Here is a 14,714-nt window from a genome sequence, read left to right on the forward strand (position 1 = left end):
AAGGCAGGCAGGCTAATTAGGACACCTGGAGCCAATTAAGAAGAAGCTTCTAGAATCAATTAAGGCAGGCTAATCAGGGCACCTGGGTTTTAAAAGGAACTCACTTCAGTTTGTGGTGAGGGTGTGAGGAGCTGGGAGCAAGAGGCACAAGGAGCTGAGAGTGAGAGGGTGTGCTGCTGGAGGACTGAGGAGCACAAGCGTTATCAGACACCAGGAGGAAGGTCCTGTTGTGAGAATAAGGAAGGTGTTTGGAGGAGGCCATGGGGAAGTAGCCCAGGGAGTTGTAGCTGTCATGCGGCTGTTACAGGAGGCACTATAGACAGCTGCAGTCCACAGGGCCCTGGGCTGGAACCCGAAGTAGAGGGCGGGCCCGGGTTCCTCCCAAACCTCCCAATTGACCTGGACTGTGGGTTCTTCCAGAGGGGAAGGTCTCTAGGCTGTTCCCCAACCCACATGGTGAATCTCTGAGGCAAGAAAATCCGCCAATAAGCACAGGACCCACCAAGATAGAGGAGGAGCTTTGTCGCAATATATATATATAGACAAATGAAGTCTAGAGAAGAACAAAAATGATAAAGGGGCTGGAAGCATTGACTTGCAAAGGTTCTTTCAGTCTAAAAATAAATAAATCAGTGCATATCCAATATGAATGCCAGAAGGTTTATATTTTGGATTGTCTCAAAATTGCAATATATAAATCTCTGGCATTGATATTGGATATGCAGTGAGCTCTAAAAGCCACTCATAGTTTAACATTGTCATAACTACTGTACACTTTTGATGATAATAATGTGTTTGTCCGTTCAAGCTATTTGACAATATATTTCCATTCTAAATTCTTTCACCCTTTTTTTCATGTAGATTGAAACAAGATCAAAAGTATGTACGTGATGAAATTGGCAAAGTTCTGGAGCGGGAGCGGGCTGCTTCAAATGAGCATTTGACTAGAGCCATTCTTAGAGAGAGAGCTGCGACAGAAGAGGAACGCCTGAAGACACAGCATTTTGTAAGTGCAATAAGTTTTTTATGTAAATTTGAAGGTTTAAAAACAAATGTCAATGTCCTAACATTTTTATGCTTTTGGCAAACTCTTTTGTAAAACATAGGAAGTAGAATGTTTCTATCCTCCAGTAGTGCTTTTCCTCTTTAGTAAATACGGTTATTATCAGAAAAATTCTTCTCTCTGCCCTGTTAATATCACAGCTGCTTTAAAACCATCACGTCCTTTTTTAATGTCACAAGGATGTCACTTTTTGGGAGAAAACTTTTATGTGGGGAGAGCATTCAAATAACTAAGATGCTAGCCTGATTCATTTTCAGTATTTAAGTGTTCAGAGATCTGGTTAGATTATGTGATATTAAATTACTGAATACTTTGTCACAAACATATATATGTAAATGTGTATTAATAAGGGTACATGAACAGTGTTGTTGGTTAAAAATTGACTGATTTAAAGAATTTTCCAAAGACATAGATGCCGACTCCGTGGGTGCTTCGGGGCTGGAGCACACATGGGAAAAAAATAGTGGGTGCTCCGCACCCACTGGCAGCTCTCCCCATCAGCTCCTCCCCCCCCCTCCAGTGCCTCCTGCCTGATGGTGGCCCCACCAATGAGCTCCTCCCTCTCCCTCCAGTTCCTCCTGCCTGCCACGATGAGCTGCTTTGTGGCGTGCAGGAGGCGCTGGGGGGGAGGGGGAGGAGCAAGGGCAGGGCGCGCTGGGGGAGAGGGTGGGGGGAAGGGGTGGAGTGGGGGAAGTGCCTGTGGCAGAGTGGGGGTCAAGCAACCCCAGGAAACTCGGAAAGACGGCACCTCTGTCCTAAGATAGAAGTTTTTCTTTTTTCCCCTCCAACTTATAATGGAGACCAAAATAGCATGTTTATATAGGTGTGTGTGATTTTTTTTTTATGGTTATGCTCCAAACTTCAATACCAGCTTATTGAAAAAGTCTGTATTGAAGAACCGTATTTCATCAGAACTGATATATAAAACCTCTCTGATGACATCCAAGTTGTAAAATATAGCAGGCTGTTTTTCTCTGAAAATTGACACCTTAGATTGCTGTCCATTTCAAATGTATGGCGGATTTGTAGCTTCCCACATCAATCACTGCAGTTGCCTTTGTAGTTCTCAGGAAGAAGTCCCCATGACAATTCTTTGAGGCTTGAAAGCACCATTTTGCTGCTTAAAAAAAAAAAAAAATTGAGTATAAGCAATGAACAAATGGGTGTTTGCCAGATGGAAAAATCTAAGGCTCTATCTTGCAAACAGTTATGCATTTGGTTAACTTCACTCATATGAGCATTCCCATTGAAATCAAAGGGACAGCTCATGTGAGTAGAAATAAGTACATGCATAATCTTCAAAAATAACTCTGGACACTTTCCCTTTCTGAGAACTATAAAAAAGATGGTCAGCACATGTTTGAGAACCTTAAAGTGCAGCTAAAATACACACATTCATGTTCAACCCATGTAACATGCATTGCCAGTAGATTGTCTGTGCAACTTTGCATAAACCAAGAGATTTTTGTTATCCTAGATGAACAAAGCTTTGGAGGCTTTGAACAAAGTTTTGTATGGGCTTAACCGGCTTTTTGTTTTTCTTAACTTATTTGGTTCTGTAATTCATTTATTCATCCTGTTGAGAGAGAGACATCACCCTTCCGACCTGCAAAAAACAAACAAAACCTGATACCTGCATGTGGAAAAAGGCCTATTTTCTCTGAAAATTCTGAACACTGAGGCTTTTTCTTATTACAAATTTAAAAAACAGGTTATTTTGCAGAAATGTCACTTTTCATTCTTAGGTTTCACTTAGCCTAGAATGCATCAGCCACATCTGCCTAGTGAAACAATCAAGAACTCATTGTTGATTAATTTTGTATTTACTGGCTGGAGGGCGAGGATTTGTTTCAAGCTGAGATGTAGCTGCAGAGGAAGATGCATGCATCATTTGTTAGGGAGGGAGGGAATGGAATAATGTTTAAAAATCCTATGCAATCTTTTTTCATGTGGACCTTCATTCAGAGAATCTCACTGCCTTATGGTGGTGCGGGCACCATTGCCTGGAATTTGGGATGGTCCTATGGTGTGTACAACACATGTCTTGCATGTAGAGGCAGCCTATCCAATTGGCTGTGGCACAGATTTTGTGCTTGGGAACAGAAGTCAACTCTCTGAATTCTCTGCCAGTGGCTTGCTGTGTGATTTGGGCAAGTCAGGTAACTTCTCTGCACCTTAATTTTTCAATCTGTAAATTTTTGAATCATGTTGAGAGACCTTTGCGTGAAAAGTGCTATGTTAGTGCTAAATTGTTATTGTTACTATTGTAATTCATTCATTTACCAAAATACTGTCAGGTGTCAACTTTGCCATTTTTCAAACTTTATTAAGAAACAAAGCAGCTATTGATCTGTTCTAGTTCCCTGATAATCTAATTAATCTATATAATATAACATAACAGTTAATCTAAATAAATGTAAACTGTCTAAATGTGTGGCTATGGGCAACCTGCTGTGTTCTCAGGTACCAAGTAATACTCACTGTCCTTTAAATTTTTTTAAAGGCCATTACTCTCTTTGCTGCTCGTCAGTTTACTCTGTTGGCTCCGTCTCTCACACCTCATATTTAAATGTTGGTATTACCATTCATCCAAATTAAATTATAATCTCTTTGCTGCATAAATATGGCCCCTGCCTTAGTCACATGAAAAACTACTTGTATAGTGTCAGAGGTTAACACTTCTTTTTATCTTTTCTTTACCTTGATCTGGAGTGTAAGAGCCATGGGAGAAGTCTTTTCATATTATTATTTGTAAATCATTGCACATGCCTATGGTGTTATAAAAAATGAATGTCCATTACTGATCCTTAATTGTTTTAATAGTTTAAAGAAAAATGTTATCGTTATGATACAGGAAATCAAGTTCTTTCCCCAGCATTTTCAACCATTTTTGTTGAAACCCCTTCTCATAAGATTACTGACATCTTTTCCTCACAGATTGAGAGAATACCTAGGGGGTTCATCTGTACCCCAAATATAGTTTCAAAAGTTCATTGTCTTACTCCTAACAGGATAATTCCTGCAGTTTTTGTTTTTCCCTCTAGTTCCCGCCCAATATATTAGCATTTTACTCAGATTGTAAATGGGCGTTGGTTGTGACAGATACAATACTCAATTTGCATATGACCAAACAGATAAGCACTTGTCCGCCCCTACCCAGCCAGGAGTATGTGGATTTCCTTTTGGTGACCTGTCTTAACTCACAGAGCAAGAGCAAGAGACGATAATTTTGTGTGTGTGTGTGTATATATAACTCTTCACATATTTTCTATACAAACATCTCACAATGATTATGATGATCAGTGTGACATAGGCTTTCATTAGAGACCTTTGCGACATTGTTTTGGTGAATCCAAGGAATCCTTGTATCTCTATATACTCCTTGCCATCTGATGGTTGACACTGAAGAGGTCCTTGTATCACAATGTTAAATAATGTATCCATTTTTAAATGATAATACTTCTGCTGTTTATACTTCCACAGAAAAGGGATTTCTGAGTGCTGTGTCTGTAATTTTTGGCCAGTTAACCTCTCTCTTCCGCTGTTTTAATATTCTGTATTGTGGTAGCACCCAAAGGGCCCCCCCCCGGTCCCCAGTGATAGGGGTCAATTGTGCTAGGTACTATACAAGCACATGGGAAAACATTAAACCCTGCCTTGAAGAGCTTATGATCTAATTAATACAAGATGCAACAGATGACTACAGCAAACAATTGGAGAGAAGGGAGGAAGAGGAAGATGGTAATAAATCCATGGCGATGTAGTCTCATGTGGTTACTCAGACTTGCTTTGTGGACAGTTGGAGAACTTTTTAAAAAATTATCCTTTGCAAATCCCCTATTTAAACCTGTGCTCTAACATTAACATTAATGCCACCCTCCAGCATTGCTAACTTTGTTCTTAACATGTCTTCCTCCAACATCCAGGACCTTACCTCTCCTCTTCCCCAAATTCCCCTCTGCTTTGGGACCTTTTTCCCCTTGGTGGGGGCAGAAGGGTGTGAAGGGGGCAGGGCAGGGAAGAGAAGTCTCCTTTTGTTTCCTTGGATGTTCTTGGGGCTAGAAGAGTGTTTTGACCCCAGTGGCTGGTTCTAAGTGCAAATACGAAACGAGACTATAACATCAGAATATGTTTCTATGGGCACAACATTCTGAAGAATCAGAGCAGGCTGTGCAGCGGGGACAGAAGGACAGTGATGAAATTTGGCAGCATGTGACCTCCAGAAGGAGAAAGAGGAGCGTCCATGTACCAGCAATGCAGATACAGGTGAGCAACGGTTTTCATGTTCTCTCCACAGGTACTAATGCGGAGAGTGGACTAGATGATACATCTGAGGGAAGGGAGCAGAAGGAGACTCCACCGATTGGAAGGCATGAGATGCACTATCCTAAGGATGGGGGTTCCACGACCACCACTCCCAAGAGAAGGAGGCAGGTGGTGGTGGTCGGGGACTCTCTCCTCAGAGGGACTGAGTCATCTATCTGTCGTCCTGATCGGGAAAACCAAGAAGTGTGCTGCTTACCAGGAGCTAGGATTCACTATGTGACAGAGAGACTGCCAAGACTCATCAAGCCCTCGGATCGCTACCCCTTCCTGCTTCTCCACGTGGGCACTAATGATACTGCCAAGAATGACCTTGAGCGGATCACTGCAGACTACATGGCTCTGGGAAGAAGGATAAAGGAATTTGAAGCGCAAGTGGTGTTCTCGTACATCCTCCCTGTGGAAGGAAAAGGCCCAAGTAGAGACCGTCGAATCGTGGAAGTCAATGAATGGCTACGCAGCTGGTGTCGGGAGAGAAGGCTTTGGATTCTTTGACCATAGGATGGTGTTCCAAGAAGGAGTGCTAGGCAGAGACGGGCTCCACTTAATGAAGAGAGGGAAGAGCATCTTTGCAAGCAGGCTGGCTAACCTAGTGAGGAGGGCTTTAAACTAGGTTCACTGGGGGAAGGAGACCAAAGCCCTGAGGTAAGTGGGGAAGTGGGATGCCGGGAGAAAGCACGAGCAGGAGAGCGCAGGAAGGGAGAAAGCAGGATGTTCAGCGAGTTATCTTAAGTGCCTATACACAAATGCAAGAAGCCTGGGAAACAAGCAGGGAGAACTGGAAGTCCTGGCACAATCATGGAATTAGGATGTGATTGGAATAACAGAGACCTGGAGGGATAAATCACATGACTGGAGTACTGTCATGGATGGAAGAATCCCATGCACTGCTACAGACTAGGGACCGAGTGGCTAGGCAGCAGTTCTGCAGAAAAGGACCTAGGAGGTACAGTGGACGAGAAGCTGGATATGAGTCAACAGTGTGTCCTTGTTGCCAAGAAGACTAACGGCCTTCTGGGCTGTGTAAATAGGGGCATTGCCAGCAGATTGAGGGACTGTCTGGGGGAGGGATAGCTCAGTCGTTTGAGCATTGGCCTGCTAAACCAGGGTTGTGAGTTCAATCCTTGAGGGGGCCACTTAGGGATCTGGGGCAAAAATCTGTCTGGGGATTGGTCCTGCTTTGAGCAGGGGGTTGGACTAGATGACCTCCTGAGGTCCCTTCCAACCCTGCTATTCTATGAGTCTATTCGGCAGTGGTGAGGCCTCATCTGGAGTACGGTGTCCAGTTTTGGGCCCCACATTACAAGAAGGATGTGGAAAAATTGGAAAGAGTCCAGCGGAGGGCAACAAAAAGGATTAGGGGGCTGGAGCACATGACTTATGAGGGGAGGCTGAGGGAACTGGGATTATTTAGTCTGCAGAAGAGAAGAATGAGGGGGGATTTGATAGCTGCTTTCAACTACTTGAAAGGGGGTTCCAAAGAGGATGGATCTATTCTAGACTGTTCTCAGTGGTACCAGATGACAGAACAGGGAACAATGGTGTTAAGTTGCAGTGGGGGAGGTTTAGATGGATATTAGGAAAAACTTTTTCACTAGGAGGGTGGTGAAGCACTGGAATGGGTTACTTAGTGAGGTGGTGGAATCTCCTTCCTTAAAGGTTTTTAAGGTCAGGTTTGACGAAGCCCTGGCTGGGATGATTTAGTTGGGGATTGGTCCTGCTTTGAGCAGGGGGTTGGACTAGATGACCTCCTGAGGTCTCTTCCAGCCCTGATATTCTATGATTCTATGATCACTGAAATCCTGAGTCTTTAGAAGGCCCTGGTGCTCCTTTGGTTCTGATGTGTTACTACTGAAGTAGTTTTCCCTCAGTACCTTCCCAGTCCATATGACTAGGGTCCTACCAAATTAATGGCTGTGAAATACACATCATGGACTGTGAAATCAGATCTCCCCTGTGAAATCTAGCTATTGGAGGGGCAGAGCAGGGGGCACCCAGCTGGGGGCTCCTACCGTTCCCTGGGCTCCAGCTGCTAGCCCACTGGGCTGGGGAGGAACGGGACTTCCTCTTCCCTTGCACAGCCGCTCTCGCAGGGAGCTCAGACGCACCTCCGGGTATCTCCCCCAGCTGCAGGAAGCTCCCTGGCTACTGCCAGCTCTGAAGGCTCCCAGCAGCATGGGGGAAATCAGATCCACCTCCATCTCCTGGAGACTTCCCCTGGCTGCAGGGAGCTCCTTGGCTGTTGCCTCTGAAGGCAGCACAGAAGTGAAGGTGGCAATCCTGGGACAACCCCTTTTTGGGTTGGGACCCCCGTGGTTACAACAGCTGTGAAATTTTAGATGTAAGCATCTGAAAACATGAAATTGACCGATTTTAAAACCCTCTGACTGTGAAATTGATCAAAATGGACTGTGAATTTGGTAGGGCCCTACATATGGTTGGCGGAGGCCTTAAATATGTAACCCGTGCTTCCTGGGAGTGGTGCTCTGTTCCCCTCACATTGTGGTTAGGCCAGCTAGAGATTGATGAGCGTGGTCCAGCCTTGGCTAAGAGATGTGTCTTTTAGCTTATACGGAAGAAGGTCATATATTTAGCTTCAGAGGTCCAAAGTTTGATCCCTGCTGCTGACATCCCGGTGTGGGTCGGCGTTACAGATGCATGAGGCAAAGATAACTCTTCTGTGTAGAAGGGCGGGATCTTCTCTTTAGACCTGGGTCCAAACTGTGTCCAACCGGGAAGGTCCTGGCTGGATTGCTCCATGCTGCTCCTCACTAACTGCTTAGCAGCTGCTGCTACTACTTCAGTGAAAGTTTCTCTTGCCCCTCCTCCAACCCATGTGATGATGGGGTGGGCCATCTGTAAAACAAGGACAGTACTTACCCACCTCGCAGGATTTGATTCATCTTGTTCACATTTGAAAAGTGCTGTGCAAGTGCTAAATCTAGTTGCTGTAGATCCCTTTGGCAGTCTCTTCCAAACTCCAGTGATCTGCATTAAAAGCCATTCATACCTAGCCTAAACCTATCTTTCCTTAGTGCAGTATTGCACATGTTCAAAAGTCATGTATCAGGCTCACCAAAAACCATGAGATTATGTAAAAATAATAGATTTGGTATTCTTTTTAATAACCTTCTGCTTTTTGAGCCTTTAGGGTGCATGAGGGTCACATTTTGAAGCTTTCTCCACAGCCACGAGGGCTAGAAACTTACTTTTTCTTTAAGAATGAAGGCTGAAATCATCACATATCCTCTTGACTCCAGGAGCTTGCACTTTAAGTCAAACAGCAATCATGAGGCTCATGACAAAATCGTGAAAGTTGGCCACACTGCTTAGTGTGCAGCTGTGACGCTTAGTAATACCCACATTTAGGATCTGTGTGACCCTTAGTCATACCCACATTTGTACCAATTCTGCTGTGCTGCTATAAGATCTCCTGTGTAGCCACTCTGTGCTGACAGTAGAGAGCTCTCCTGTTGGCATAATTAAACCACCTCCAATGAGAAGCGGTAGCTATGTTGGCAGGAGACACTCTCCCCCTGACACAGCGCTGTCCACACAGACACTTATGTCAGTATAACTTATGTTGGCCAGGGGGGTGTGTTTTCACACCACTGACTGACAAAAGTTTTACAGCTGGAAGTGCTAGTGTAGCCTCACTGTGTGAAAATTGTGTTGGGATTGTTTTCACCAATGTGCAAAATAAATTGCCTGTATCAGAATCATATTAAGGAAGTGCCTGTATTAGTCTGAAGGGTCCGCTTACTGTGGTGATAGGTTTGTAAGGATATATAATTAATTCTGTATTATGTGTTTTATGGCTTTTCTCTCTAGAGATCTAAATACTGAACAAAATGAAGGATAAAACGTCCAAACAATAGTTTTCTGCCATACCGTCTTGTTTGTCATTCCCTCATCCGTTCCCCATGGGTGGTGTTCCCGAGGAAAGACTTAATTGTCTATCTTTGATTTTAATCTCAACAAACTTAATATTGGAATTGGTGTTGTTTTTCCTGGCAAGTGCTTTTGTAGCTGAGGTCCTAGTGTAGTGGTTTGGGATGCTCTGAGAATTCTAAATTAGCATTCTTAGTGGCAGACTTCTCATCCTATGAAAACTTTTATTTTTGGAAGCCTGTGTTTTAAAAACTTTCTCTTCATCTCAAAATTGTGTGCAGACCAAATGGGCTTTTTCTTGTTGTGGCGTTTTACATGTGGTAACTTTGCCATAAATAGCTTATTGACATTCCATCACTCGAATCATGAGTGTCAGGGTGAGATAGGGACAGCATGGAGGAAAAAATCTATAGATAACCAAAGTGCATATTTCCATTTCCTTATAATGACCTGGCATTTACCGTTAACATATTTGCTTCACTACCTGGACTGAAATGAGCTGTCATTAAGACCTTACATGTTGGAAAACATTTTTACTGAGCTGCCAGTGACATTCTAGTCTCATTTCATGTTGAAGAGTAGAGAAATATTGTTCTGTCCATTTGCTTTAACCATAACATTAAAAGTTGATTATCATTATCATTATGGATCTTCATCCATACTTTTATATATTTTAAAAGTTGCCATTATGTATTGTCCCAATGTTAAAATGGGAGCAAGTGTTACTTAATTAAATCTTTGTTTAAATTTTATAAATGTTTTTATGCTAAAAAGTCTCATATTTTTTCTCTTTATTTAAAAAAAATCTATATGGTAAAAAACTTCCTTCTATTAAATGGCAAAAAAAAATATTACTTTTAAGTGAGTGCACTAATCAGTTTATTGGATATTTTTGCCCAGCAAAATCAGATGTGAGATATATAATGCTTCCCTTTTTACTCTGAACACTGAAATCAATAGACCACATACTTCCCTTGATTTACCATCACTGAGATTGGTGGAGTTACATTAGGAATGAATTTGACCCATTTGTCACAAATGAATACGTTTTATTCAGAGAGAATGTCTTTCTCTCGTGTGACTTAACTATTCAGATGTTCTCCCCTTCATCCTTGGGTGATTGCTCCAAGTCACCCTATATACTTTCTGTGCAATGACCTTTTGCTTTAGTGGCCTGTTTTACCTGTCCTCAGTTTGTTAGCTTTACTAAGAGGAGGTTCTCTGTTTTCCATAAAGAGATTATATTCTGACTGTTCTTGCTCTTTCCTAACAGTCCTATACTAACCATATTTTAGAGTAGTGATGTCACTAGAAAATACCCGAGGGAAGATGTACACAGTGAGGTAAGGTGTTGTCTTCGAGAGAACAGAAGTCTGTTTACAAATGAGTATTTATTACATACCTCATTTATCCCATTCATCATTTTAATAGAAAAATGTGTCTTTGTAGATGATTCAGAAATAATTTGAAGTAAGCTACATAGCCCAAAGCAGAATGTGATTACTTATCGTAGACAGGGCGAAGCTTTTTTTTTTTTTAAATATGATCAGTGACAATAATTTATGATTACTTACAACAGAGTAGAAGTAAAGGTTCTTAGCTGTGTTCAGAGTGGAAAATTAGATAAAGTTTGGAAACAATACGGGGCAATATTAGTTACAGTGGTTTTGTGTTGTCACCCAGCACCCTTGTGATAGCTGTTCTGTTTAGGGTCTCTGTCCAATGGCTTGGTGGGGAACATTCACCATAACTCGGTGTTACTGTTACGTTCACTAAAGTGTCCCATTCCCATTTGTGACCACAGTTTTATTGGTTGTCAGCATATACCATGAAGAGATACTCAGAGCACCTCCAAAAGGAGAGAGGATTTGTCAAAAAAGACACGTTCATTCTTTTTGTGGAAGACATGGTATTCATATGTGCACTATTACTAGAGTAGCATTATTCTCATAACCAAGAATATCTCCTAATAAGACTATCACAACATGCTGTGTATGGAGTGCACGTTTTGTTTGTTTTTTAAGAAGAGACTGACAGATTGCCTGGGAAAAGTGGGAAGTCTGGAATGAGTGCTGAGGATGTGGTAAATTCCTCTGGCTAGCCACAGGAGAGGATGTGAAGTGTTGAGGGTTTCAGAGGAGAAGGTTCTGCTGTGGGTAATTATCATGGCATGGCTTTCAAATGAGAGGGGGCTGTCATGAAGCTGGAACCATATTACTTGCTGCTTCTAAAAGGAAGCATCTCAAATGTTTTACTATGGAGCACCATTTGGAGGTGGTACTAGTGACTCATTCCCAAACATACTGTACCCTACTGTATATAGTAATAACATTCTCGCTTCTAAAATTGCCAAGCCTTGTGGTTTTAAAAAAATCCTTTCACCTTGGATAATGAAAGATTTTAAGGAAAATAATCAGCTCTCTTAGAGTTTAAGGGCTTTTCACTTAGCAGTGCTCTCAACAAACCGATGAGCAGGTATCTCATGCCATATCCATTTAAAAAACCAAAATACACTAGAAAATTTAGTGGTATCACTTATCTAAGGATACCTTTTCCTCCAGGATTTTCACCCCTAGCTTTTTGCTTATTCAGCATGAAAGCAACAGTTGGAGTACACTGTGGAATCAAAAACGAGAGTCCTGTTTACCTGAAGATCTCTTTTCTTCAGAACTATAGGTGAATATTTTTCCCTTTTATATCATTAACTCCTGCCTCATGTTCAGTCTGTATCCTCATATTACCCCTTCTTTCTTGACAAAATTTTAAAGATCAAAACTCTTCTGTTACTCAGTTGCTAGTACTCTGCAATTGCTACTTGTCTAGAGCCTCATCTTCCATTTTGATTACTGTAACCACCTCCTCATTGGCTTCCCTGACACCCACATAACCCCTCTGCAGTGTGTACAAAAATGCAGATACTAGGGTCATGCATTCTTTGTCTATCTGACCATGTGATCCTTCTCCCTTTGAATCCCTCTTCTGTCTCCCCCTTCTCTACACCATCAAGTTCAAGCTTCAATCTGTCATTGCTAGGGCCCTGCCAAATTCACAGTCCATTTTGGTCAATCACAGTCATAGGGTTTTAAAAATCGTAAATTTTATGATTTTAGCTATTTAAATCTGAAATTTCACAGTGTTATAATTGTAGGGGTCCTGACCCAAAAAAGATTTGGGGGCGTGGGGAGGGTGTCGCAAGGTTATTGTGTGTGTGTGTGTGGGGGGGGGGGGGGGGTTTGCGCTATCCTTACTTCTGCACTGCTGCTGGCGGCAGCGCTGCCTTCAGAGCTGGGCGGCCATAGAGCAGCGGCTGCTGGCAGGGAGCCTAGCTCTGAAGGAAGAGCAGCTGCCAGCAGCAGCACAGAAGTAAGGATGACATGACATGGTATGGTATTGCCACCCTTACTTCTGTGCTGCTGCCCACAGAGCTGGGCCCTCGGTAAGCAGCAGCCGCCACTTTCCGGCCACCCAGCTCTGAAGGCAGCAGCGTAGAAGAAAGGGTGGCATGGTATGGTATTGCCACCCTTACGTCTGTGCTGCTGCTTGTGGGGTGCTGCTGAGAAAAGTTGGTTCCCCCTGTGAAATCTGTATAGTATAGGGTAAAAACACAAAAGACTAGATTTCACAGGGGAGACCAGATTTCATGGTCTGTGACACATTTTTCATGGTTGTAAATTTGGCAGGGCCCTAGTCATTGCCTTCCACTCTTTACAGAACTCCTCCTCTTCTTTCCTACTTACCCAGACTTGTGTCTTCATATGTTCCCCTGCACTCCATTTATCTGTTTCATAGAAGATTAGGGTTGGAAGAGACCTCAGGAGGTCATCTAGTCCAATCTCCTGCTCAAAGCAGGACCGATCCCAACTAAATCATCCCAGCCAGGGCTTTGTCAAGCCGGGCCTTAAAAACCTCTAAGGATGGAGATTCTGCCACCGCCCTAGGTAACCATTCCAGTGCTTCACCACCCTCCTAGTGAAATAGTGTTTCCTAATATCCAACCTGGACCTCCCCCACTGCAACTTGAGACCATTGCTCCTTGTTCTGTCATCTGCCACCATTGAGAACAGCCGAGCTCCATCCTCTTTGGACCCTCCCTTCAGGTAGTTGAAAGCAGCTATCAAATCCCCCCTCACTCTTCTCTTCTGCAGACTAAACAAGTCCAGTTCCCTCAGCCTCTCCTTGTAAGTCATGTGCCCCAGCCCCCTGATCATTTTCGTTGCCCTCTGCTGGACTCTCTCCAGTTTGTCCACATCCTTTCTATAGTGGGGGGCCCAAAATTGGGTGCAGTACTCCAGATGTGGCCTCACCAATGCAGAATAGAGGGGAATGACCACTTCCCTCGATCTGCTGGCAATGCTCCTACTAATGCAGCCCAGTATGCGGTTAGCTTTCTTGGCAATGAGGGCACACTGCTGACTCATATCCAGCTTCCCATCCACTGTAATCCCCAGGTCCTTTTCTGCAGAACTGCTACTTAGCCAGTTGTTCCCCAGCCTGTAGCGGTGCATGGGATTCTTCCGTCCTAAGTGCAGGACTCTGCTGCACTTGTCCTTGTTGAACCTCATCAGATTTCTTTTGGCCCAATCCTTCAATTTGTCTAGGTCACTCTGCACCCTTGGATGCATTTGATCTGGACCCATGGACTTGTGCATGTCCAGCTTTTCTAAATAGTCCTTAACCTGTTCTTTCACCACTGAGGGCTGCTCACCTCCTCCCCATATTGTGTTGCCCAGGACAGTAGTGTGGGAGCTGACCTTGTCTCTGAAGACCGAGGCAAAAAAAAGCATTGAGTACTTCAGCTTTTTCCACATCATCTGTCACTAGGTTGCCTCCCCCATTCATTAAGGGTCCCACATTTTCCCTAACCTTTTTCTTGTTGCTAACATACCTGTAGAAACCCTTCTTGTTACCCTTCACATCCCTTGCTAGCTGCAACTCCAGTTGTTTTTTGGCCTTCCCGATTACACCCCTGCATGCTCGAGCAATATTTCTTACACAGCTGTTCATGTACTGTTCCAGTATATAGAATGTCCTTTGAATTGGTCAACAATGTCCCTCCTCATCCCATTTAAATACCTCCTGTAGCCGCACTTGTGCTGTGGCATTTACAAGAAAAGAGCTAACAAAGTCACCTAATTTTTTGAAAATAACAAGCTCCATCATACTAGTGCTAATCTTCATTTGAATAAGACCAATCTTCTTGTCCTTCCTGGGATGCGCTGTCTCTTCCCCTCATCTGAAACATTCCCTTCTGTGCTGCGTACCCCGAATATTGCCTCATGTCATATTATTTTAGTTTTTGGGTTAGGGAGCATGTATTTTTATCTGCTCTGGGGGCATCTAGTACATTCTTCAGTGATATCCAAAGAATAAGCAAAACTTTGCTCTCCCCAGAAATAGGTCATCACTGGGAAAATGGTGATCAGCAATTTTTTTCTCA

The 14,714-nt window shown here is 43.2% G+C and overlaps 1 protein-coding gene across 2 annotated transcripts in view; it reads left to right on the forward strand.

The window, feature by feature from the left end:
• CHCHD3 (coiled-coil-helix-coiled-coil-helix domain containing 3) overlaps positions 1-14,714 on the forward strand; it is a 267,701-nt gene that overhangs the window by 84,653 nt on the left and 168,334 nt on the right. For both annotated transcript variants that reach the window (XM_054015802.1, XM_054015812.1), the window contains exon 4: positions 862-1,006. In XM_054015802.1, coding sequence (XP_053871777.1) covers positions 862-1,006 — 145 coding nt within the window. The remainder of the gene's footprint in view (positions 1-861; positions 1,007-14,714) is intronic.

The sequence above is a fragment of the Malaclemys terrapin genome, chromosome 1, assembly GCF_027887155.1.
Source record: "Malaclemys terrapin pileata isolate rMalTer1 chromosome 1, rMalTer1.hap1, whole genome shotgun sequence".
Taxonomy (NCBI): Eukaryota; Metazoa; Chordata; order Testudines; family Emydidae; genus Malaclemys; species Malaclemys terrapin.